We start from the raw sequence: 26,228 nt of genomic DNA on the forward strand, positions 1-26,228 counted from the left end.
ACCTGCCGGCAGGCCGGAAACAACGAAGGGCGGAGAGAAGCGGAGGTCCGCGCTCCATGCTCGCTCGCTCGCTGTGTTTCTCGTGGGGGTGGGGGCGTTTGCGCGGCGGCGACGACGACTTCCGGCGAAGGCTCCGAGTGTCGGTTGCTGCCGTCGTCGGGCCGTAGCGCCGGCAGCCCCTTTCCGCCCCGAGAGCACCCCTAAGGTCGTCCGCCGAGCCGGAGGGAGGGTCGAGCCATGTCGCGCAGGCGGCACAGGGACGAGAACGACGGTGAGCCGGAGGGGAGGGAAGCGGAGGGCGAAAGCCCTGCAAGGCCGCCTTCTCCTTGCGCCCGCGCCGTTGCTGCTCCGGAAGACCTTGGCGCTCTCCAGGTGCGCTTCTGGGGAGGAAGTGCGGTAAATCATGGGGGCCTCCCCCATAGCCTCGGTCCAGCTCAGGGGTAGGCAACCTCGGCTCTTTTATGACTCATGGACTTCAACTCCCAGAATTCCTGAGCCAGCATAGCTGGCTCAGGAATTCTGGGAGTTGAAGTCCATGAGTCATAAAAGAGCCGAGGTTGCCTACCCCTGGTCCAGCTGTTTGACAGTGCAGGTTCGCATCCCACCAGGCTCAAGGTTGACTCAGCCTTCCATCCTTCCAAGGTAGGTAAAATGAGAACCCAGATTGTTGGGGGCAATTAAGCTGACTTGGTAATAATGCCGCTTGGGGTGTGTGTGTGTGAAAGCCCTAATAAGCAGGCATATACATAGAATGAAGGTTACTGCTAAGCTTGTAAGCCTCCGTGAGTCTTCGGAGAAGGGCGGGATATAAATGGAATTAAAATAAATTTTAAAAAAACTTCTGTGCTTGGATTGGCCAAGTCAGAAGAAAAAAGCTCAGCTCGCTGGGTCCTGAGATCTGAAGTAGACATTTATTTATTTATTTATTTATTTATTAGTTTTTATAAACCGCCCTTCTCCCGAGGGACTCGGGGCGGTGTACAGAGGAAGGAAGGTATACAGATTGAACAATAAAAAACAATAAAAAATAGTAAAAACAAAACTGTGACCCCAATTAAAGCTATCATGCCAGGCCGGACTGCTGGAACAGGAAAGTTTTTAAGTCGCGTCGGAAGGTACGGAGGTCGGGGGCCATCCGGATTTCGGTTGGCAAGCTGTTCCAGAGGGCTGGTGCACCCACTGAGAATGCCCTCCCCCTGGGGGCCACCAGCCGACATTCCTTGAGCGGTGGCACCCTGAGGAGGCCCTCTCTGTGGGAGCGCACAGGACGGTGGGGTGCTGACATTGGCAGAAGGTGCTCCCGTAGGTAGTCCGGACCCATGCCATGTAGGGCTTTGTATGTCATTGTTAGCACCTTGAACTTCACACGGAAGGCAACCGGAAGCCAGTGCAGCGCACGGAGGAGAGGTGTGATATGGGAGTATCGGGAGGCTCCCAAGAGTGTCCGTGCCGCTGCACTTTGCACCAGTTGAAGCTTCCGAGTGGATCTCAAGGGCAGCCCCATGTAGAGAGCGTTACAATAGTCTAGGCGAGAGGTCACAAGGGCATGGGTGACTGTACGTAAGGAATCCAGGTCCAGATAAGGCCGTAGTTGGCGAACTAGTCGAACCCGGGAGAAGGCCCCCTTGGTCACAGCTCCTATGTGGTCTTCCAGGGAGAGCTGCGAGTCTAGGAGGACACCCAGGTTGCGGGCCCTATCAACAGGGGGTAGTAACTTGTCCCCGATGTTAAGCAATGGGACGTTCTGAATATCCTGGCTTGCCGGTACGTACAGCCATTCAGTCTTGTCCGGGTTCAGTTGAAGCCTGTTTCTCCCCATCCATTCCCGGACCGCTTTCAGGCAGCGGGACATCACGTCTAGGGCATCACTGATATTGTTTGGAGTTGAGATAAAAAGCTGGGTGTCAGACATGCCACTGCTCTTCAATCGGGAGTTTCCAGGGTATCCCAAGATTTTGTCCTGGGGGCAAAAATCTTGGGTCTCCTTACGTTACAGGTAGTCCTCGACTTACGAGCAGAGTTGAATCCCAAAATTTCTGTTGAGACATTTGTTCAGTGAGTTTTGCCCCATTTTACGACCTTCCTTGCTAGAGTGGTTCAGTTGAATCGCTGCAGTTGTTAAGTTAGGAACACGGTTGTTAAGTGAATCGAGCTTCCCCATACACTTGGCCTGTCGGAAGGTCAGAAAAGATGATCACATGACCCTGGCACACTGCAGCCGTCATAAATATGAACCAGTTGCCCAGCATCTGAATTTTGATCATGTCTCTGTGGGGATGCTGTAAAGGTGGTAAGTGTGAAAAATGGTCATAAGTCACTTTTTTCCAGTGCTGTTGTAACTTCGAACACTAAAGAAACTGTTGTAAGTCAAGGACTATCTGTAGTGAGATGGAAGAGATTATTTCCACCCAGGATTCTATTTGCATACAGTTTTAAAAAATAGCTAGATTAGTTAGTCCTTTGACAATATTTGTATCCAGGCTAATTCTGTAACATCAGAAACATGGATGCAAAAAATAAAAATATGTGGCAGCGTCCTGGGTGGATATGAAAGATTTTACTCTGGAATGGTTTAGAGGCCTTTTTTTACTTCTGTCTTACAACATCCCAGTTTCAGTTTTTTGAAATGTTTATATTTATTTATTTATTTATTTATTTTATTTTTGGGACTTATATGCCACCCTATCTCCCGAAGGACTCAGGGCGGCTAACAACAATAAAAAACAACAATACAAAAATTAAAAAAGAATTAAATAACAGCCCCAAAATAAATTAACTACACAGTTAAAAATTAAAACATACCGTATTTTCCGGCGTATAAGACGACTGGGCGTATAAGACGACCCCCCCAACTTTTGAGATGATTTTCAGTCTTATAGGCCGGAAAATCGCAGGGCAGGCTGGCGGGAGCCGGCAGGGCAGTCCTGCGCACGCGCGCACTCCCCGGCTGCTCCTTAGCAGCTGGGGAGTGCGCGCGTGTGCAGGACTGCCCTGCCGGCTCCCGCCAGACGCTCTTCCCTCTTGAGGCAGCATCGCTCCCTGGCTCCTAAGGAGTCCTCGGGGATGCTGCCTCAAGAGGGAAGAGCGTCGGACGGGAGCCGGCAGGGAAGTCCTGTGAGGGTTTGCGAGACAACCAGCAGCTGCCGACCCGAATTATTTCCTGATGAAGACAGAACAAACCCCCGAAGTGGCAACAATGGGCGCTTCTCTTGAAACGACCATAATACAACGGCCAATACCAAGTATGCGCGGGGGGAGGAGAGGAGAGGAGAGATAAAGAACGGAAGCCGAGCGTTTGTCTAGAGCTTAAAGCTTCTTAGGAAAAGAGGGGAGAGCCTCTCGCCGAGTACACGACGGCAGCGCCCTCTCACCTTCCAGCGTACAGGCATGACTCTTCGCCTGCCTGGAACTAGACGTGGACAGCGAAAACATGCAAGTCTTCTAAGGGGAGAGAAAAGGCGGTTGCGGTGGAAGCAGAGAAGGATGCAACAACTGTAAACAGGCGTTTCCTTGACAAAAAGCCCCGCGGCCTACTTGGCTCCGGCCTTCGGGCGCCTGCGCGAGAAGTCACCAATCAGAGCCTGCACGCGCGTTTGCCTTCGATGCCCCTCTGACTCTTCCCTTTCCAACTGCCGGCGGGCTTACTTGAGCAGGAGCCCTTTCTTTGCTAGCGGGGGAAGAGTAGTCGCGCGTCCGAGGGGAGAGGGAGGGGTTAATGTTGCTCTCTTCCCTCTTGGAGAGATCTCTATAATCGTTGTTGAATTCCTCCTTTGGGTGCTTGTAACTGCTGTAGGATAAGGTGGGTTTATGTTTATACGAAGATTCGTGTCCAAATAAACCATTGGTGAATGGGATGACCTTTCGATACTTACCCCTCCCCCCCAAACAGATTGTTGAAATAAAATGAGGCAGAGACGAGCATCACTCCGGGTGCCTTAATGTGTAATTAATACCGCTTCCCTTCCACGTTGCTTAGCCTTAATTCATGAAGCAAAGGAGGATTTGGAGAATTGGAAAGGAGGACGAATGGGGGCAATGCAGGACAGTTGAGGCAGCATCCCCGAGGACTCCTTAGGAGCCAGGGAGTGATGCTGCCTCAAGAGGGAAGAGCCTCGGGCGGGAGCTGGCAAGGCAGTCCTGCACACGCGTGCACTCCCCAGCTGCTAAGGAGCAGCCGGGGAGTGCGCGCGTGCGCAGGACTGCCCTGCCGGCTCCCGCCAGACGCTGATTTTCCAGCGTATAAGACGACTGGGTGTATAAGACGACCCCCCAACTTTTGAGGTGATTTTCATGGGTTAAAAAGTCGTCTTATACGCTGGAAAATACGGTATTTAAAAACCCATCGTCAATCCAGGTCAGCCTGATGGAAGAGGAAAGTTTTGAGGTCGCGGCGAAAGGACCGGAGGTCCGGGGCCATCCGAAGCTCAAGGGGGAGTTGGTTCCAAAGGGCTGGTGCTCCCACAGAGAAGGCCCTCCCCCTGGGGGTCGCCAGCCGACATTGTCTGGCCGACGGCACCCTTAGGAGACCCTCTCTGTGTGAGCGCACTGGGCGATGGGAAGTCGTCCCCGGAAGCAGACGGTCCTGCAAATATCCCGGGCCTAAGCCATGTAGGGCTTTAAAGGTAAGTACCAGCACCTTAAATCTCGCCCGGAAGACAACTGGTAGCCAATGTAGCTCACGCAGGAGGGGTGTAATATGAGAGTATTGGGATGCTCCCATCACTACCCGCGCGGCCGCATTCTGCACCAGCTGAAGCCTCCGGGTGGTCTTCAAGGGCAGCCCCATGTAGAGAGCATTGCAGTAATCTATCCGGGAGGTAACGAGTGAATGCGTGACCGTACGTAGGGCATCTCGGTCCAGATAGGGGTGCAACTGGCGCACCAGGCAAACCTGGGCAAATGCCCCCCTGGCCACGACTCCAATATCTTCAAAACTGAGTCGTGAGTCCAGGAGGACGCCTAAATTGCGTGCCTTATCAACGGGAGGCAACACCTCTTCTCCCATAACCAAAGATGGAACCTCTTGGACAAGTCGAGATGCCGGTACGTAGATCCACTCAGTTTTGGCCGGGTTGAGCTGGAGCCTGTTCTTCCCCATTATATGTGCAAATAGATGTCACTGTTCCAGTGCAGAAAATCCATTGCAGGTTTCCATATGAGATTAGGAACAAAAAACAATTATGTTTAGTCACACAGGCAGATGTTTAGACTGAATTTGCCATTTTTGTCCTCTTACTGACTCTTCCCAAGAACCTGTTTGCTTAATAATACTAAAAGGTATCATCACAAACTATAAGCTATTCCATGTAAAACTGCTTTTTGTAATTGACCAATGGAGATTTTGTCAGTATTAAACTGGTGCTCCAGATATTTTAAAATTGCATCCAAGTTTCCTATTGTTAGTACCAGCTTTGCTTTCTTTTGCCATAGTCTTTCTACTTGTGTTGCAGGTCTTTTTTTAATTTTTCTCAGTTTCTTTATGTATTGCAGTGTCCAGTACCCAGACATTTTGTCTTATCAACAACTGTTAAGCCTGGGTTATTGTATGGCAGTTGTTATGGTTGGTTGCACAGTCAACCAGATGCTTAGATTGGTTGTTATTATTACAGACTTTTGAGCCTGGGATTATTAATGTGAATATTCTGGAAAAAATTGAACTGGAGAGAAAAATTGCTTAAGAGAAATAAATCTTTATTGCACAATTTTCTAATCAACTATATATACATTTCTTTCCCAATTGATAAGCCCCTTTGGTGGAAGTACACAGTTTTATACTATTGTAACAATAAGTATGTTAGTGTCACAGATCTAACTGTCCACACCTTCAATAGACACTCTAGGTTTGAGAATCAAAGAAAGGAATAACCTTTAGCATATAATGGCAGCCAGAGGCCATATTTCACACACTGGGTTCTTCCTGGTGTGGGAAGTCAGCCCCCCAGAGAAGGAAATAATAAAAGGGCAGGAAAATATATTTCCTCAAAGGATCTTGGAAGAGGCAGGAAATCAGGCTCAAATCAGGCTCAAGGTCTGCCAGACCATCTTCCTGTCTAGCTCACCTCTTCAAAAAACTACAACCTTCTTCCTAAAGCAGTCGCCATGTTTGTTCCCAGCCTGGACTGAACCACAATGAAGACTTTTCTTCCAACACTGGCATTTGGATCATGATTTCTCATACAATTGATTTTCTGGCATTAGTTATGAAGAGGAGAACAGACACTTCCATTTCTGAGCACATTTTAGGATTATATCTAAACTTAACTTTCATTCCCAAGTGAGTACAGCCATAATTTGTTGTTGGCCCTTTTTGCAACTGTGTGTTGGTGCTTTGTAGTACCCATGTTCAATTGTTAGCACTCCCTTCTCTTAAGTACGCACATACAACCTGACATGGAAATGAATTGCAAGACAGATAACAGCATAACTATTCCTGTAGTACCAGTAGTAGACCTGTTGTTGTTTTTTTTGTTTTCTTCAGTTCTTTCTGGGTGTGGGTGGCATAGCTGATTTTTCAAAACAAATGAGCTGAATGAAAGAGTTTGATTTTCCATCCCATTTTATGGTTGAGATCCAAGGAGGCCATTGTGTACTTGCGAATAATTGCAAAAAAAGTTGGCAAAATCACAAGTTTGGTTAAGCCTTCTCCCACTTAATCAGCTATATAAAGGTAGCAGATTCTATAGACAGAGCAGAATTGTATGTACCTAGATATCTTCAGGGCATCTCATGGATAAGTTGATACTAATTTCAGGTTTATTTGGTCCAAGGTAAGGTATCGCCTTTTGTAGGGAGGAAATGCATAATATATATCATGTGGCTAGATATTCATAGTATAAAACCTGGGCATATTACTCATAAATAATGAGATAACCAAGAAAGTCAGCTTCTGACCATAGAGCCAGATGGTAAATTTTCCCAACTTGTCAAACCTATGAAGATGTTGCTAAAATGAAGGGAAAATATCTTTGTTGTTTTCTGAGAACTTATTTAAGTTACAGCCCTTGTGCCAAAAAGCTGGATGAGTCGTAAAAGAGCCGAGGTTGCTTACCCCTAGCCTAGACTAATCCCTGCAGTTTTCTTGGCAAGAGTTTTTTTTCAGAATGATTTGCCATTGCCTCCCTCTTAGGGCAAAGAGAAAGTGACTGTCCCAAGTTTGCTCAGCTGGTTTTATACCTAAAGCAGAACTTCTGTACAATTCATAGTCTTCCAGTTTCTAACCTGATGCCTTAACCATTATACTAGGCAATCTAGGCAATCTCTGAGAATCATATACGATTGGGTGGAAGAAAAAAACAATTAGCATTGTTAGACTGCAAATGAAATGTGGGTAGAATCCATGTGATTCACATGGGTTGCCTCATTTGTTACACAGATATAGCGGAAGACTAAGGGATCTTGGCAGCTAGCATTTTCCTTTCCAGGTGGCTAGACTGATTAAAATTTTACATGTCCTACTTAGCTGTTGGGCCTTGAAATGAAAAGCCATACGAATACTTGCATATTCCTCAATGCTTTCTTGTAAACAGAGAACTTTAAAGTGTGTTACAGGTAGTCCTCGACTTACAACAGTTCGTTTAGTGATCCGTCAAAGTTTCAAAAAAGTGACTTGTGACTAGTTTTCACACTTAACCTTTGTAGCATCCCGGTAGTCATGTGATCAAAATTCAGATGCTTGGCAATTGACTTATATTTATGACGGTTACAGTGACCCAGGGTCATGGGGTTCCCTTTTGCGACTTGCTGACATGCAAAGTCAGTGGGGAAGCCAGATTCACTTAACAACAGTGTGACCAATTTGACAACTACAATGATTCACTTAACAACTGTGGGAAGAAAAGTCGTAAAATGGGGACAAACTCACTTGACAAATGTTTCACTTACCAACAGAAATGTTGGGCTCAATTGTGGTCGTAAGTCGAGGACTACCTGTATATAGGTTTAGATATTCTTCCATTTTCACCTTAGCTTGACTGGGTTTTGGCTCCTTTTCTCCTAGCATTAAACCAAATTATGAGAGCTGTGAATGGTTCCTTAGCTTGTATTGGCTTGCTTAATTGTGTGCACACACACACACACACACACACACACACACACACACAAGAAATCTCCTTTTTCTTTGGAGTGTGTGTTATTTTATATGACTGGCACAAAATGTGTTGGTTTTTACTTTGGCTTTACATTTTAAAAAAAAATTAGCTTGACTTGGTTTTAGGAGATCTTTTCCTGTGAATTACTCCTTTTGTAAAATTTTGTTTCTTTGTTTCCCCAGTCTGGGATTTGATTCCTCCTTCAAAAATGCAGAATACATAGAATTAGAAGGGGACATCATGGTGGCCACCCATCTACCTTCCGCCACTTCATTTAATAATAATAATAATAATAATAATAATAATAATAATAATAATAATAATAATAATAATAATAATAATAATAATAATACTCTGACTTGTACTTTGATTTGTTCAATATTTCTTACCTCTTCAGTTGAAAGAATTCTGATGCAGCTTATTATAGGTCAATTAAAGAAAAATAAAGGAACAATTGGTTCTTGTTTTCATCTGTGTAAAAAGATGGAGGGGGAGGAAAACAACAGACTTCTGTTATTATTAATTAACAAATTATTCTAGTCAAGATTCCAAAGGACAAAACTGTGCAACTGAACTGTGGGGGGAAAAAATCTTTTTTTTTCTAGGTAAACAATGGGATCATTGCAATGTACCATCAGATAATATGTCATTTTACTGGAATAAATTGTGGAAATATGTTTGAATCTTACTACTGTATTATAATTGAGACAGCCTCTCACACTTTACTGGCACCTCATTTTTCCTCCTGAAACGGTGTTTCTATTTTGTCTCACTGAAATAGAACTACCGTACAAGAAAAGGAAAGTATCTATTGCAGAACGATTGGAATCTCTAATAAGCAAAGTGGGAGAAAAGGTATGGAAGACTAGCATCTTCATGTTTTTGTGGTTTCTTTATTGAGCACAATACAAATACTGAAATTTTGAATGGATGGATGAATAATGTTCTGTTTCAGCAGTCAATTCCACTCTACTTGATTTTTCAGTTTTCTAATTAATAGTAAGAAAACATTACAGTGATATCACAATACTCAGCGTTAATTGGTTCCGGGAGGCATGATGAGTACCTAACAAATTTTTCCCATAAGGAATAATGTAGCGAGTCACAAGGCAGCTGACACTGACAAGTTCTAGCTTGTGTGTTGAGTACCAAACAAATGATGAATACTGGGACAAAATTTTCACATCAAAATGTGTTGAGTACCAAATTTGATGAGTTTCAAAGCAGTTGAGTACCAAGGTAGTGTTGTACGTGGCTGCTAAGTTGATCAGTTGTTCCTGTTGGACTGATTAGAGTTTTTCAGTATTTTTATATTAGAAACACTCAATCATATAGTTATTACTCTGTGGCCTTGTTAGACTGCAGTCCTCTCAATGCTCACTGTATATGAATTTCTATTAATAATGCACTTTATCCGTATAAAATCTCAATAATTATACGTTTTGCTTCAGTGGAGAAAAAATAGTGACTTAAAATAGCCCATAAAACGAAAAGAAACAGAATATGACACGGAGCATTGTGCCAGCATTTACTAGTGAGAATAAGGAAATGAAAATAGCGTCTACTTGTTGACCAACCAAACACTAAATTCTGCGTGTTTCCATTAGGCAAAAAATTAAATATAAAGTAATAATCAGCAAGGCAAATAAATCTGCTATTATATTTAGTGCAATTAAAGTTTTTAATTTATTGAAGTATTTATTGAAATTGCTGTGAGATCATTTTGTTGAAACACAATGAACTCATTCCTGAAGTGGATAACACTAAGCTACAAGACTAAAATAAAAATGTGTAAATCAACTTACAGTTATGAAATTTCATTTCCACATTTTTGCTACACAGAGGAATTACTGCTGTTTTTGAAATATGTAAAAATAATGTATAAGGTCACAGTGGTATGAATATTAGCCATTCAATTCCATGGCACTGCAGCTATTGTTTATCATCACTATTGATAAAATATGTGGTGATTATATTAATATCTTTACATTTCCTTAATAAAGGAATTTTATTTTAATGCACAGTTTAACAAGTTACACTTGTATGACTTTTAACTATGAATAAGGGTAACTTGAGTTCATCAAAGTTTGCTGATCAGTTTATCAAGTACCAATGAAAAGGAATCTTTATTTCTCATTATTCAGAGCCAGCATCTCTGCAGGGTGGCCTTCAGAAATATTAAAGATGAAGCCATTTTCCCTAAGAACAGAAGGGAGCTAATTTTTTGGGTGCCCAACCTCAGAGCACTTATTTTTTCTTAACCATTGGAACTAGGAAAGAAATGCACACATTTTATATTATATATTAAGCATGAGCAAATTTTTATTTATTCACTGGTCAAATGACATATTCACTAAAGGGCAATATGTCAAGTTGAAGGGATGTGCTTCCTTTTCTATTACTTCCTCCTTGAAAAAATTTTCTACAACTGGGGCAATAGCTTCACAAGCTTAACGTGTGATGAGGTGACCCCTCCAGGGGTCATGTAGTCCCACATCTTAAGTTCAGAGCCCTTCCAAGATTAAATTTTAATGAGATGCTACTTCATTATTTTTTTTAAAGAAGCATCCCAAAAACTTGATGCAATCATTTTTTCTAAGAAAACCTTCATCTCCTTAAATGTGGGAGAAGTAGAATTCCAAAACTTTCTGGTGACATGGCAGAATGACTGCCGTAGCCACTGCAGTCCAGGGAAGGAAAGAAAATCTTGATATATTATGCTTAATAATGATTTCTTAAATATTTTATTCCCTTCAGAGTCTTTTCTCTTTGGAAAGTAGAATAGAAGGCTTGGCTGGAGTTTTGGAGGCAGATCTACCAAACTACAAAAGCAAAATACTGAAACTCCTTTGCACAGTGTATGTATGCAAAAGATTTATGGATTTAGGTGATAATACAGTACTTAACAGTAAAGGTTTTTAAATACTTTTGCAAAAAGGTCACCTTTCCAAAACATTTTATTGTATATATTGTATGCCTGCATATTTTATCCTGTTTAAAGCATTTTTGAAACTTGGATGCAATATGGATAATTAGGAAGGAGAGCAAAGAAGGAGCAGCAGTGTCAAAATGATTCCCTATTGCTGATCATTCGGGCTCAGTAACAGCAATACAATTCTCTTAATTGTCTTCTGCAGCAATACGTTGAGATGCGATTCGCAGTGCAAGCTTGCTCTGGACTTTTCATAAGAGTTCAAAGAAAGGATTACATTTTTGTCTGATTTGTTGCTCATTACATCTTCTCCTTTCAACTAATGACCTCCTTTGCAAGGAACATATTGCCTTCTCATTCTGAAACTGAATTAAACTTGGGATTGGGGGACAACATCCGAACAATGGAGGATTATGCATATTACGTATGATTTGAGTTTGATTTTCCAGTTGGAATTGCAGTATTAACATTGGATGAAAACTGAATTGACTCTAGCAGTATCTTTATTTTTTAATGGGGTATACTGCTTCTTCTCAAAAGGTATGCATCCCAAATAGCTTGAATTAACTATAGATAGGAGTAATGAGATCACAGTTTTGGTCAGAGTTATTGTCTGATACTACTTTCTCTCTCTTTTGTGAAAAAAACTTCAGTGCACGTCTGTTACCACAGAAGATGACCATTTACACAACTCTTGTTGGCTTGCTGAATGCCAGAAACTACAATTTTGGTGGAGAGTTTGTAGAAGCGATGATACGTCAACTGAAAGAATGTTTGAAAGCCAACCTATACAATGAAGCTGTCTGTTTAGTAAGTTGTTTTCATACCTTAAGAACTTTTGCACATTACCTTCGACATATATCCACAACTGAGACTAGAATTTCACTCATCACATTTCTCAAGTGAATCATTTGATGTGATGATTTATTAAAACATTAACAGAATCAGGACTGGAGGTTAAACATATAAAGAACGGTTGCTGGAATTGGGTATGTCTAGTTTAATGAAGAGAAGGATTATGGGGTTGACATGATAGCAGTGTTCCAATATCTCAGGGACTGCCACAAAGAAGAGGGAGTCAAGCTATTCTCCAAAGCGCCCGAAGGCAGGACAGGAAGCCATGGATGGAAACTAATCAAAGAGAGAAGCAACCTAGAACTAAGGAGGAATTTCCTGACAGTTAGAACAGTTAATCAGTGGAACAACTTGCCTCCAGAAGTTGTGAGTGCTCCAACACTGGAAGTTTTTAAGAAGAGATTGGACAATCATTTTTACCTTAGCTATTAAGCAAATCATATGGTCATTAAGCAAATTGTGTGGTTAACTGAAACCAGATTTCCCAATTAATATTGCTTGTTGGAAAGTGGCTAGGGAGATTACAACTTGCAATCACGTGACTGCAAGGTGTTGCAGCTGGTCGAAGATGTGAACTGATTGTCAAGTGCCCCAGTTGCAATCCTGTCATCAGCGTGAGGATAAATGGCAAATCCCTTTTTCCAAGGCCATCATGATTTTAAAATATCATTAAACAATTATAAGTCAAGGGCTACCTATAGTTAGATTGGTTTTCAGTAAATTTGAAGAGCTCTCCATGTGGGCTGTAAAGGTAAAAAAAATGTAAATTCATGTAATCATACAATACAGGGAGTCCTTGACTCACGACCACAATTGAGCCCAATTTTTTTGTTGTTAAGTGAGACATTTGTTGTGGGTTTTGCCCCATTTTACGACCTTTCTTGCCACAGTTGTTAAATGAATCATTGCAGTTGGTAAGTTAGTAGCCCAGTTGATAAGTGCATCTGGCTTCCCCATTGACCTTGCTTGTCGGAAGGTCAACAGTCATACATATGAACCAGTTGCCAAGCATCTGAATTTTGATCATGTGACCATGGGGATGCTGCAAAGGTGGTAACTTTGAAAAACCATCATAAGTCGCATTTTCAGTGCCCTTGTAACTTTGAACGGTCATTAAATGAACTGTTGTAAGTTGAGGACTACCTGTACACCCATCCAAAGCTTTCCATTGGCTTATTTCTTCCGACTTTGTCACAGCAGCTCTGTAATGTGAACGGTGCCAGTTTTTGCAATCTCCTGATCTAGACTTTTGTTACTTCGATAATAAACCAAGTTTAAATGTCTATTCAGTTGTGTCTTGGCCCTGGGATTCCTCTTACCCCACTAAAAGATGCTGAAGCAGATACAGCCTAGGCTTCTGCAAGGTTCTTACTTGGCCTTATGAGAACTCTTGCAGATCCATGCTTGGGGGAAATACAGAACTGATAATTGGCAAAATGTTCTCTTTCTCCAGGTGCGCTTTCTTTCTGATCTTGTGAATTGTCACGTAATAGCTGCTCCCTCAATGGTGGCCATGTTTGAGAGTTTCGTTAATGTGACGCAAGAGGAGGATGTACCTCAGGTAAACAATAATACTTTTATTTCATAGGTAGAGAACTAAATTGCTGAAATTTGTTACTGTGATTATTTTACTTTTTTGTAATGTGTCCCAAAGGTGCTTTCCCCCCCCCCCCAAAAAAAAGACAAGTGGACTTTGTTTTTCCTTGAAGACTTCACTTTTCATCCAAGAAACTTCTTCAGCCAGAACTGAAGAATCTTTTAGTCACCTTTTTTTTGGGGGGGGAAACACCTTTGGGACAACCATGACTTGGATGACAGAGAAACTCCATAGACGTTTTTTGTAATGGCAAGCTTCTTCTCAACTTGTATTGCAAAAAAAAAAAGCCTGAATAGTAAGCTGTAACATTTGGCCGTATGCCTTCTGGTACATTGTCACAGGCCTCCGTGGCCTTCAGGAGGAACGTAAATAAAACAGAATAAAAATGGGAGGTGGCCATGATTTAGACAGGCAAAAGGAGTCCTCACCATTGTATCCTATCTCATATTGAAAGTCTGCAGTTCAAAAGATCTGCAATGTAGCTCCTAACGTTTCTAAAATCTAGATTTGTAGAAGGCCTTTTAATCATACCTGTTGGGTTGATGCCTGACAGATGTTTGCCAGGACCTGGCTGATGTCATTTACTCCAGAGAGTAAGTCTACATTTTAAATTCAATTTATTTATTTTTTATTTTATTTTTATTTATTTTATTTAGATTTATATACCGCCCTTTCCCGAAGGACTCAGGGCGGTTTACAGGGCATTTTAAAAACAGTCAATACAAATGTTAAAACAAATTAAAAGAGATTAAATAGAACCCTGAGAAAATTAAAACCCAGTTAAAATTAAAATTAAAAATATTCTTAGCCTGGGCCAGAGAGCTCGAAGAGCCAGGTCTTCAGGTCCCGGCGGAATGAACGGAGGTTGGGGGCAGTCCTAAGCTCCGCAGGCAGCTGGTTCCACAGGGCAGGCGCACCCACTGAGAAGGCCCTACCCCTGGGTGTTGAGAAGCAATACGTGAAATACCTCCTTGAAGAAGCTTATGTAAATAATAAAGCATCATCGTGACATAAGTAAAAAAAAATTGGGGGGGTTGTCCTATATTTTTTTCATTGCTTTGTGCAGATTCAGTGCGTAATCTCCCGTGCACCTATGTGCAGGATGTTTTAAAATGATTAAAATCAACCATTCATGTTCAGAGACTTGTAAGCATATGAACCTGGCCCCTAGAAGCTTTGCACCTGAAGCATCATAACATTAGAGTTAGAGATGTGGAATCATAAATACAGTAGTGCTTCCTGTAAATCTCAGATCTTTGACCTGATTTAGCTTTTATGGCAAAAACCAGAAGTATTTTCTGATTGTGTTGTGTCCGTATTTCTACTTAACAGGTGCGACGTGACTGGTACGTGTATGCGTTTCTGTCGTCCTTACCTTGGGTGGGGAAGGAGCTCTATGAGAAAAAGGATACAGAAATGGAGCAGATCTTGTCTACTGTCGAAAACTATCTGAAGTAAGAAAATGTTTCTTTCTGTCATTGGAGCATGAACACAGAACTTGTAGACTTCATAAATTTGCAGGGAATTCTATTTCTTGACTGTTAAAATCTAGAGGTAATATCTTCAGACTTTTAGGAGAAAACCAAGTTAGTTTTGTTCCTTTTTCAAAAACACACACACACACACACACACACACAAATAGTTCTGCATTCTTAGTATGGAGAAAGATACTCAAGAAGAATGATAAAATCCTCAAATTTGTGAAAAAGGTGCTCTGCAGAAAACATAATTGCTTTCCACTGATCTTGAAGTCAGTACTAGAACAACTGAGTGGGAATTCCTGGAAAACACTAAGCAGGTTTTGCTACTTAAAAAGGGATCTGAAGTGATCACAGGGCTGAAGAGAATTTTTGTAAGTCTTGGACTCTTTGATTCTACAAGTGTCTTTCAACATAGTAGTCAAACTAACTCTCCTACATTAGTTGGGAATCCGGTCATTGAAAGTGCATACAGTCGACATACGACCGATCATTTAGCGACTGTTGAAGATTATTACAGATCTCTCTGGGAGAACTTACAGCCCACTTCCCTGGTCACATGACTGCATGTTGGGCATTTATGGCCATTTGCGGTGTCACACACTCACATGACCATAGTTTTGCTGAAAACTGGCATTTACTTTTAATATCTACCACAGAAGAGATCATAATATACTTTTCCCAATGCCTCCTGCCCTTTGAGATGTACTGTCTGGTTTGAATAAAGTGCTGTTTGTTTCGGTGTCTTAAAGTGCAAACCAATTATCCGTGGTCCTTAAAATGATTACGCTCTTTTATGGCAGACGGCGTCAGAAGACCCACGTGCCCATGCTACAAGTTTGGTCTGCTGATAAACCACATCCACAAGAAGAGGTGAATATGATTAGGGTTTTGAATTCCTGCCCTCGCATCCATCCGAACAAACAGTGGAAATGCATATTTCCCGTTTTTGGCTGCATGAAGTTGACCCTGTTCTAGTGAGAAAGTCTTCCCAATGGCTTTTCCTTATTCCGAATTTTCCCCTTGAAATGGTTCCTAAGGAAACTGGGAAGGGTGATTTCCTACAGCACGGAAATCAGTCTTGCTTTGGGAACATCCTTGAATTCCGAATATGAAAACGTCTGACGGATGCTGTTGCCTTCCAGTACTTAGATTGCCTTTGGGCTCAGATTCAGAAAATGAAGAAGGACCACTGGCAAGAGAGGCACATTCCGAGGCCATACCTGGCGTTCGACAGCGTGCTTTGTGAAGCGCTGCAGCACAACCTGCCTCCTTTTACGCCCCCACCCCACACGGCAGATTCCGTTTACCCGATGCCAAGAGTCACCTTCCGAATGTTTGACTACACTGATGATCCTGAAGTAAGTTAATGATGTGGGGCAACATCCCTGTGGTGCGTTGTCTGTTGGGAAATGAAATGTTTTCGTCTTTGGTGGGTTCCACATAATATATATATATATCCCTTCACCTTTTGACTGTTCGGTTTGGGTTGTTATTTGATCTGAAACTAGTTGAGAATTTGCTTCAAATTCTTTAGCAGGGTTGAAATGGTTCAGTGTTTTGTCTTTCTTACTCCATGTACCACTGCTTTTTGAGGTTCTGTCCATTCTGTTTCTCAGAGTAGGAAAAGGCTGCTTCTAAATGAAAATACTAAGTATCCTTGTGCTTATAGAAATAGTTTCCGGCTGACTGACTTCTCTGTCAAATAATTTTATTGCATTTTAAAAATCATACACATTAAAAACCACACATACTAACCATCAAAAGAAACGATAAAGAGTAAAAGTGAATAGGGATAGAAGTGTGAAAGAAGTATATAGAAAAAAAGACAAATATATACAAAGACTGATTTCTGACTTCTAAGGATATAGAGAACACTTACTTTCAACTTTTAGTTTAAGACTGTAATAAAATGTCCATTTTACCCCCAAAAGATCAGGAGAAATTTTAAAAAGTGTTTTCCCCTTTTTAAATTTTAACAATTTAAATGTCTGATTTTTCTGCATCTCCTGCAAAGAGTACACAAAGGGCTTCCATTACAGATGAATTGTCTTCAATGATTTTTCTCTCAGGATGGTTATTAACTGAGCCACGGTTGCTAGTTCTGTCATCTTTATTAACCATTCCTCTACTGTGGCAGGGATGCGGTGGCTCAGTGGGTTAGGACGCTGAGCTTGTCGATCAGAAGATCGGCAGTTTGGCGGGTTGAATCCCGAGTGCCACGTAGCAGAGTGAGCGCCTGTTACTCGTCCCAGCTTCTGCTAACCTAGCAGTTCGAAAGCACGTAAAAATGCAAGTAGAAAAATAGGGACCACTACGGTGGGAAGGTAACAGCGTTCCGTGCACCCTTGGCGTCTAGTCATGCCGGCCACATGACCACGGAGTCGTCCTCGGACAAGTGCTGGCTCTTCGGCTTTGAAACGGAGATGAGCACCGGCCCCTAAAGTCGGAAACGACTAGCACGCATGTGCGGGGGAACCTTTACCTTTTTACTACTGTGGCTACTGTAGGATCTTTGCAATGCTGAGCCTATAAAAGTTGTGCTGCTATTATGATATAGAACAAGGGTCTCCAAACTTGGCAACTGACTTGTGGACTTCAACTTCCAGCATTCCTCACCCAGCCATGCTGAAGTTGAAGTTCAGAAGTCTTAAAGTTGCCAAGTTTGGAGACCCCTGATATAAAACAATATAACACTGTATTTTTTTCACTTTTTATCCATATATCCCAACAAAAAAAGTTTCTGGTCTAAACTGTATATTAATTTTGAAATTTCTTTTTGAATTATATTATTAATTTCTCTTCAGTATTGTCTAGCCTTTTGCATATCCACCCAAGGTGATAAAAGATTCCTATTTGAGTCTTTCCAAAACTATTTGGGTAACTTTTATACCATACATTTTAGACAATTTATCTGGGTATAAATACCATCTATACATCATTTTCTAGAAATTCTCCTTGAGGTTAGAGCATAAGGTAAATTTCAATCTCTTTATCCACATAGTTCCCAATGGATCAATTTGTATGTTTTATTGAAAATTGTTCACCCAGCTTATCATACAATTTTAACTACTTCATCTTCTGCTTCCAATTTTAACATTTTAGCAATAAGATATTCATCTTTTATACATGGCTCCATTTCAGACAATTTGATCATGTTCAGAATGTTATTGTTCACTGGTGTCTGACCCCCTCCTATTCCCTCTCCTCTCGTCTCCTCAAAAATCAGAGTGGGGCAACTGAACTTTCTGTATGCTGAAAAGTACATTATATAGATTACATCCCCACAAACTATTTTATTAAAACTGTAGGGGAAATGTTATAATGCCAATATGTGATCACACATCATGCCTTTTGGGATGAAGATGGATTTTTGGGCTGTGCCAATAAATTAACCTCTGTTGTTTTCTTTTGTCAGGGACCAGTTATGCCCGGGAGCCACTCTGTTGAAAGATTTGTGATTGAAGAAAACCTCCACTGCATCATCAGATTATTTTGGAAAGAGAGACAGACGTGGTAAGGCTCTTTGCTTCCTTGGGTAAATAATTGTCAACAATTTCAACCAGATTGGACACAGTGGCAAAAATTTTATTATAATTCAAAATATTTTTTGCAATATCCTAAAAGTATTTTTGCATAAATCAGCTATAGTTTTATCCAAGCAATATTGTTGATAGGAAGTCTACGTTTCAGGGTATAGCACGGAGACGGCATTGGTCGCGCTGGTGAATGATCTTTGGTGGGCCCGAGATAGGGGTTATTCCTCTGTCCTGGTCCTATTAGATCTCTCAGAGGCTTTTGGTACCATCGACCACGGTATCTTGCTGCGTCGTCTTGAGGAGTTGGGAGTGGGAGGCACCGTTCTGCGGTGGTTCTCCTCCTACCTCTCGGGCCGTTCGCAGACGGTGTTGGCAGGGGGGCAGAGGTGAACCCCTAGGCCCCTTAGTTGTGGGGTGCCTCGGGTCGGTGCTCTCGCCCCTCCTGTTCAACATCTATATGAAGCCGCTGGGAGAGATCATCCGTGAGCTGCATTGGTTACCGGTTGCCCTCCGGGTGAGATTTAAGGTGCTGGTACTTACCTTTAAAGCCCTACATGGCTTAGGCCCGGGATATTTGCAGGACCATCTGCTGCCGGGAACGAATTCCCATCGCCCAGTACGCTCACACAGAGAAGGCCTCCTCAGGGTACTGTCGGCTAGACAATGTCGGCTGGCGACCCCCAGGGGAAGAGCCTTCTCTGTGGGAGCACCAGCCCTGTGGAACCAGCTCCCCCCTGAGCTTCGGATGGCCCAAGATCTCCAGTCCTTTCGCCGCAGCCTCAAAACACTCCTTTTGCACCTGGCTGACCTGGACTGACAGGGATTTTAATTATGTTTACAATTTTTAACTCTAATCTTTAATTTATTTTAATTTTTAATTTTAATTTATTGTACAGAGACCTTTAATTTTGTTGTTGTTAGCCGCCGTGAGTCCTTCGGGAGGTAGGGCGGGATATAAGTCCCATTAATAAATAAATAAATAAATAAATAAATAACTGGCCGTGTTGTTGCACTGTTGTCAGGAACAGAGGGAGGGAAGGAGAGATGGAAATTAAATGGATACAAATGAACTGCCATTAGCCATTACATATAAAAATTGAGTATTAGTGGAGGAGAACAGCCTAGAAAAGTGATATTGATCTGTTTTCCCTACATTGAGAAGTGCTCTTTAAAACTTTGTGTGTTAAACTAATGCTTTAAAATGCAGGTTTACATCGTGTTTGTTAACTGTGAATATTGATTTTGAAGGAGCTTCTTCCCTGGTTATTAATGGCATCTGGAGCTGTCATATCTATTTCTATATCAGTCTGTTCAAAGAGGAACTGACACTGCATGGTGACAGAACCTTTGGCAACTGTTTCTAAGACTTGCTTCCTGCAGGGAAATAGGTTTTTTTGAAGGAGTGGGTCCCGGCACATATCACTAAAAAGTAGTTTTTTTGCAAGGGGTCTACCTACTTCCTTTTTTGTTCTGAATTATACACCTATCTTTTTCTGTAGTGCTACCCAATTAACAAGCTATCCAGGAAGCAACAAGATCCCTCTGAATTACCACATTGTTGAGGTAAACACTATATTTATCATGTCACTTTTTCTTATTTAGTGCCAATGATCTTCCTCTCTGCAAATAGTTCCTCATCTCACAATGGACCTTGAAATGACCTATTTTGAGTTCAAACCATTTCTGGTATACCTAGAAAGTCCATTGTGGGTTTGGCATGGGGCATTTTAACATTGGAACTTTCTGACAATGAAATATTCTGTACACCTCTGCTTTTGTGAAACTGGTTCATTATATTGCTTTCATATTTTCCCCAGGTAATTTTTGCTGAGTTGTTTCAGCTTCCTATTCCGCCTCAAACGGAAATCATGTACACTACGCTTTTTATTGAACTCTGTAAACTTCAGCCTGGATCTTTACCTCAAGTTGTATCCTTTTCTCCAAAAATCTCTTGTAACAATATCTTTTGATAATGTTCTGTTTTCAACCATATTATAATTAAACAACATAATACTGCTAAGCTTGTAAGCTGCCCTGAGTCTTCGGAGAAGGGCGGGATATAAATGGAATTAAAATAAAATAAAATAAATAAAATAAATATTTTAAACCTTAATTGAAAAACGATAGCTTGCACAAGCTACAGAAATGCTGTACATGCGCTTAGATACAATGAATACCATCTGCATAGATCGGTGAGTAAGGACATTCTCATCTAAATTTTCTGGAGACTTAGTGACATGGGCTTATTTAGCGCAACAAAATCTAGTTATAAATGCTCCTGTTTCACAGGTCTTCTCTCATTTAATTAGTATTGGAATAAATTGTTTCTTCTATTGGCTGCTTCTGGAACTTTCTTATATAGCATTCATAGTCAACTAGTTAGAGCTCACTGCAAAGTTAGATTGCTATATTAAAATCTAGAAGAGAGCTACCCAATTATTATTGGATGTAAGACTATGAAGTCTTTGAAAATGATTCAAAATAGGTACTTTAGGATATGCAAGGTCTGAAGGCATTTGCAAAGCATGCAGATACCTCTGAGATAACTCTCCAAAAGATTCTGTTACTATAAATATATTGGACATTTTCTGTCTTGGTTTTTAAGAATTTGCATCTCCTCAGACTTGACCACCAGTTATTTTATATATTTGGATGTAATGTCAGTAATAGCACAGCAAAACAAAAAGGGTTTGATGTAAAAGTCTGAGGATATTTTTTTTTCTCCCATCAAGATTTATGAATTGGTTTTCCCACCATCTTAGTAATTTTGAGTTCCGTTGGAGCTGGGAAGATTGGTAAGTGTTTGATTCCATATATACATGTATGTTGAACATGAGTGTAAATATATGTTTGTGCATATTCTCATTTCTGACAGCTATCTATTTTGTTTGGGTTATGTATGCTTGGACTGTGCTGTGCCTGAGATTCCAGTACAAAATTGTATTTTTAAATATTCTGCAAAATATGTTTATGTAGCAGCACTTTGTAAGTCTCTAAAGCACTTGTACCAGCCATCCTGGATGGCACAATTGCTGATTTTCTCCCTCATGATAATGAGTGCTACATTACAATTCACATTAAAACCTCATTAATTCCTGGATGAAAAAGTCAACTTGGCTTGTATTATTGAAAAACAGGTGGTTGTGCTGGATGGTACAGACATGCAGCATGAAACCAGGCTCTGGAGTTGAGCCTTCCTTTAATCCATAGGGATATCATGTCACTCCTCAGAAAACCTGTTTGATCTCAGGAAGCTATGAGTTTTTTTCCTGAGCGCTATTTAGTAAGATGGATCGCATCTTGCTATCTAATCGTGCTGCCCAGCTTTCTCTTTGAACTGTCAAAAATGCTCTCAGGAATGGGATTGGAAAAGCCCAGAGGTCCACCACTTTCAACTAGTTATAGATGTTCATAATCTAGGAACGTCACATTTAAATTACCCTGATGCGCTCTATGTGGTCCTGCCCTTGCACTCGATCTGGTTGCTGCCATTGATCTAAATGCAGCAGATTGCTATATGTGGCATCTGATTGTACACATTCTAGTCCTTTGCTGAAGCTACGCTGCTGCCATTTAGCTTCCGTGACAGGCTTTGGTTATGACCTCCAAGGCTTTTAGTAATTTGAGACCAGAACACCTGTACAATTGCCTCAGCTGTCAAAACAAAGCAAATCTTTATTACAGACATAGACCAGGATAAGAAGGGCGGACAATAAACAGTAATTTTAAAAGCTAAAAATTGTAAAATACACAAAGTTAAGAAACATTTTAAATATGTAGACTCAATACACACACATATATACACATCTAAAAAAAACCTATAAAAAGGGATAAAAACATTTAAGTAAGTAAAAAATATACAATCCCCACTGTTGTAGAATGAGATAAGTCATTGGGATCATCAGGGACATCCTACTACATCGACTGAGGCTGCATAATACCCTCAGGCAGCTTATTCACGAAGCCCTTCAGTGTATTTCTGTCCATGCTCCAGAGTGCCATATTTTAGGATGAGTTTGCAATTCAGTTTTTTACCCGGGCCTGATCTGTATAAATGCTGAACGAGTACTGTCTACTGTCAGGACCCACCCCAATCCACATCTTAGGAAAGTTCTAGTCCAAAAGGAATTTTTACTAGGACATACTTGGTTGTGGAAATACAAGACAGGACTTAGTATTGTTTTACAAATTGAAACTTTATAAAGGGTTCCCGGTTCAACCCCCGCTTCCCTCAACCCCATTTGGTCAGCCCCCATCATTTTACTTCATGTCATCCCTTTCGTGGGGAAAAAGGAACTTCGAATCTTTATGGTTATTGCCTTCTTCCTCTACAGAATTAAATGAAGACACAGGCCAGATGCCTTCTTCTCTAACCCTCTCTTTTGTTCCCCCAGTTCAAAAGATTTCCCTTGGTCTTTGAAATAACCTAAGGCAGGCTGAATCCACATGCGCTCCTCCTTCCTCGGGAGATGTCAGAATCCATGGGGGGCGGGAATAATGTTTTAAACATACATTTATGAATGTGATATAAATGGATTCTGACAGTTTGATTTAGTGAGATTTTACAATATTTCATTATATTATTTCTACACATTTTATTACAGCTTGTATTGCAAACTGTTGTGGGATATTTTGGCACATAGTGAACAGAAACCTAGATGGATAGATGGTTGGATGAATTCATGAATGACTAGAAAAGTAGATAGGGTAGCAGATAGGAATACAAGTAGTGGGAAATCCTACAGAATAGTTTCATTACAAAGTGTATTTTCTGACCTTTTAAATAATTGAAGATAGTTTTTTAAGTAGTAATTGTGGGTTATAAGTAAAACTCCAGTTCTGCATAACCTTAGTATCCTAGAAATTGTGATGCTATAAAAATTTAGAAAACTATGTTATGAACATGAAAGTATCTAGTTGCCATAGAGTCTTTCTTTTTTCTGAATACCATCTTTTTTTATATGTAGGTCAGATTCTGTTTCTGAGGTTTTTGACAGACCCAAGCCTAAGTTTGTAAGAGAAGTACTGGAAAAATGCATGAGGTGAGTGAGAGATAGCAGCATTTGTATACGTTATCCACCACGCTATTTCTGTCAGTATAAGCAGTGTTATGCAAGTACTGAAAAAGAGTAAAATAGAAGAAGCAAAAGAAATTAAAGACATGGAGGAATAAAAAGAAGAGGAAAGCTTCATGAATGCACTACACCGCAGAGATCATTTTTGATCGACCGTATCAGCTTGCTCCAACTCACCTAGCTGCAATTACTCAGCCTTCCTGTTGTCACATTCACTTTCGTTGCCTAGACTTTTTTTGCTGTTCAGACCTCATTTATCATTTCTCTTTGTCCAAACCCCCTCCTTACATTTATTTTGCAATTGGTAGGTTTATTCTGTCTTGGAAGTCTGTCTGCATTCGTTCAGCATAGAGCTATTTGTGACCCTATTCTTGCTTTGCCACATGCACACTTCTTAAACAACCATCTCCACTGCATTATTATCTTCACTACCCTGATCTCCATTCTTTATCCCATCCTGTCATCCGTTTCCACTATTCTCATCTACTGATCCTGCATTCTAAGACATATTGTCTATTTCATATGCATGTTTGCATCTCCCTGTTAAATTGTTACTTCCAAATTCTGAGGGATGTTTGGCAGAGTCAGAATAGACAGAGAGAGATCTTTCCTTGACCAGCCTTTACAACAGAATAGTACAGTAAAAGAGAAGTAGTTTAATATATTAATTACTTATTGGGGAAGGCAAATAATAATAAGACAACAAAATAGCATATCTAATTTAAAATTTTTTGCAGTTATATAACTTGGTGAAAATATTTGGTCACCTGTTATATGAGAGGAGCCCTGATGGCACAGAGATTAGAATGCAGTATGGCAGGCTAACTCTGCCCATAACCTGTTGTTGAATCCTGATGGGGCTCAAGGTTGATTCGGCCTGCCACCCTTCCAAGATCTGTAAAACGAGCCAGATTGTTGGGGACAATATGATGACATTGCAAACGGACCAGAGAGTGCTGTAAAACACTGTGGGGCAGTATACAAGTTTAATTGCTATTGCTATTGTAGGATTGGTATCCCTTAAAATATAATAAACATAAATTTTATCTGTATGGGCCTCATATTTGGAAGTGTTTGGGACAATCAGAGCACGTCTTGGAGCATCAAAGAAAGGGCCCCATATGAGGACATGGGCAAGAGTTTCTACCTTCCTGGATCCATATGGTCAAACTGAGCAATCCCATTAAATTGTATCAACAGAAGGGCATTAAACTAGGCTCTAGAAAAGACCCATCTGTATTTGCTTAGTGTTAAATTGTATAAGTCAGAGGTCTACAACTCTTCCGGGCTCACGGCCCGGAGGGAAGGAGAGCAGCTTCCAAATTGGTGTGCACGCACACAAACTGGGACACGTGCACTGGTGCAGTACTAGCGGCCCCGTTTGTGCATGCGCAAATGGGCCGCACAACCCACACGGTGCTAGCGGCCACCTTTGTGCATGCGCAAACGGGCCATGCACACCCACCCAGGGCTAGCGGCCCTGCTTGTGTCCGTGTGCATGTGCATATAGGCCGCGCACACCCACCAGGGCTAGCGGCCCCGTTTGCGCCCACGCACATGTGCAAACAGGGCCACGGGCACTAGTGCGAGTGAGGGGAGTGTGCGCACACCGGCCAGCCATTTCTGCAGCTCGCTGGCCAAGAGCCCATGGCCCAGTTGTGGGCCACGGCCCATAGGGTGGGGATGCCTGATATAAGTATCCCACAATAGAGAGCTTGCATCTGTCTGAGAATTGGCAATAGACTTTTGGGGCACTGGTGATACCATTTTAGCAATCAGTGTCCTGATTCTCTTTTATTATTAGTTTGGCCTTTTCCAGGTTAATTGACCTAAACATTCAGGGGAGAGGCTAATACTGCAAAGTTGTGCTATGCAGGTGTGCCAATGGGATTGGTAGTTGTTTGACAGCAGCAAAGGAATCAGGAATTTAGGATCAACATGATTTTAAAACCTGATATTAGAATCCTGTTCTGTCTATTCCCATTTGTTAGCTAATATAGTATACATCCACATTCTTTAATTCGTCTCCATAGTGATTAGTCCTGTTTTAGCCAAAAATGCAATACTTGATTCCCAGCAATCCCTATTCTCACATGGAATTAGCAGGCAGGAATGCTCTCAGTTTCTTACAGCAGGGGCTCCATTCCCATAATCACTGCCTCACCTAGGAAGGTCTGTCTCATCTCTAATTAAAATCTTCAGTCCAAAACCATCATCCTGTGGTCCAAAAACTATGGAACCTATTTGAGATATATATACAGAAGAAGCATACTGATCCTTTGACCATTTCTTTCCTGTTTTATAAACAGGGCATGCCTGTTTAGAGTTAGTTTCTAGGCACTAGATGCACTAGCTTCTAAGAGTTTGGAAAACATGATTCATTTGAGGACTAACTTAATTAGCAAGAAAATAAAATTAAAATTGTAGAAGACTAAGTGAATTGAAAAATATTAAATAATTTCCAGAATTTTAGAGGTTCGGATAGATAGAGGGCTTCACTTGCAGGTAATCAAATTACTAGCAAGACGAGGAGGAATATTTTATCCCTAACTTTCTCTGGTGCCCTTATTTGAGCACTCTTTCTCCATGCAATATTAGCTTACAAAATGTATTTTGCTCTTAATTGAAATTTCTTGTCCCTTTAACTAAAATTCTCTTCCACTTT

At 41.3% G+C, this 26,228-nt stretch overlaps 1 protein-coding gene across 2 annotated transcripts in view; it reads left to right on the forward strand.

Annotated features, from left to right (window-relative positions):
- Positions 1–26,228, forward strand: part of NCBP1 (nuclear cap binding protein subunit 1) — a 37,494-nt gene continuing 11,266 nt past the window's right edge. Inside the window, exons 1-14 of one of the 2 annotated variants that reach the window (XM_081317157.1) lie at positions 1–271; positions 8,869–8,942; positions 10,845–10,945; positions 11,673–11,829; positions 13,328–13,435; positions 14,804–14,925; positions 15,753–15,822; positions 16,095–16,310; positions 18,368–18,465; positions 19,988–20,051; positions 20,306–20,416; positions 20,616–20,680; positions 21,221–21,283; positions 23,456–23,530. In XM_081317157.1, coding sequence (XP_081173283.1) covers positions 238–271; positions 8,869–8,942; positions 10,845–10,945; positions 11,673–11,829; positions 13,328–13,435; positions 14,804–14,925; positions 15,753–15,822; positions 16,095–16,310; positions 18,368–18,465; positions 19,988–20,051; positions 20,306–20,416; positions 20,616–20,680; positions 21,221–21,283; positions 23,456–23,530 — 1,358 coding nt within the window. In that variant the 5' untranslated portion in view covers positions 1–237. Of the gene's footprint in view, positions 272–8,868; positions 8,943–10,844; positions 10,946–11,224; positions 11,560–11,672; positions 11,830–13,327; positions 13,436–14,803; positions 14,926–15,752; positions 15,823–16,094; positions 16,311–18,367; positions 18,466–19,987; positions 20,052–20,305; positions 20,417–20,615; positions 20,681–21,220; positions 21,284–23,455; positions 23,531–26,228 lie in introns of those variants that run through there. The other variant, XM_081317158.1, reaches the window with a different exon arrangement.

Source organism: Vipera berus (genome assembly GCF_964194415.1).
Source record: "Vipera berus genome assembly, chromosome: 2".
NCBI lineage: Eukaryota > Metazoa > Chordata > Lepidosauria > Squamata > Viperidae > Vipera > Vipera berus.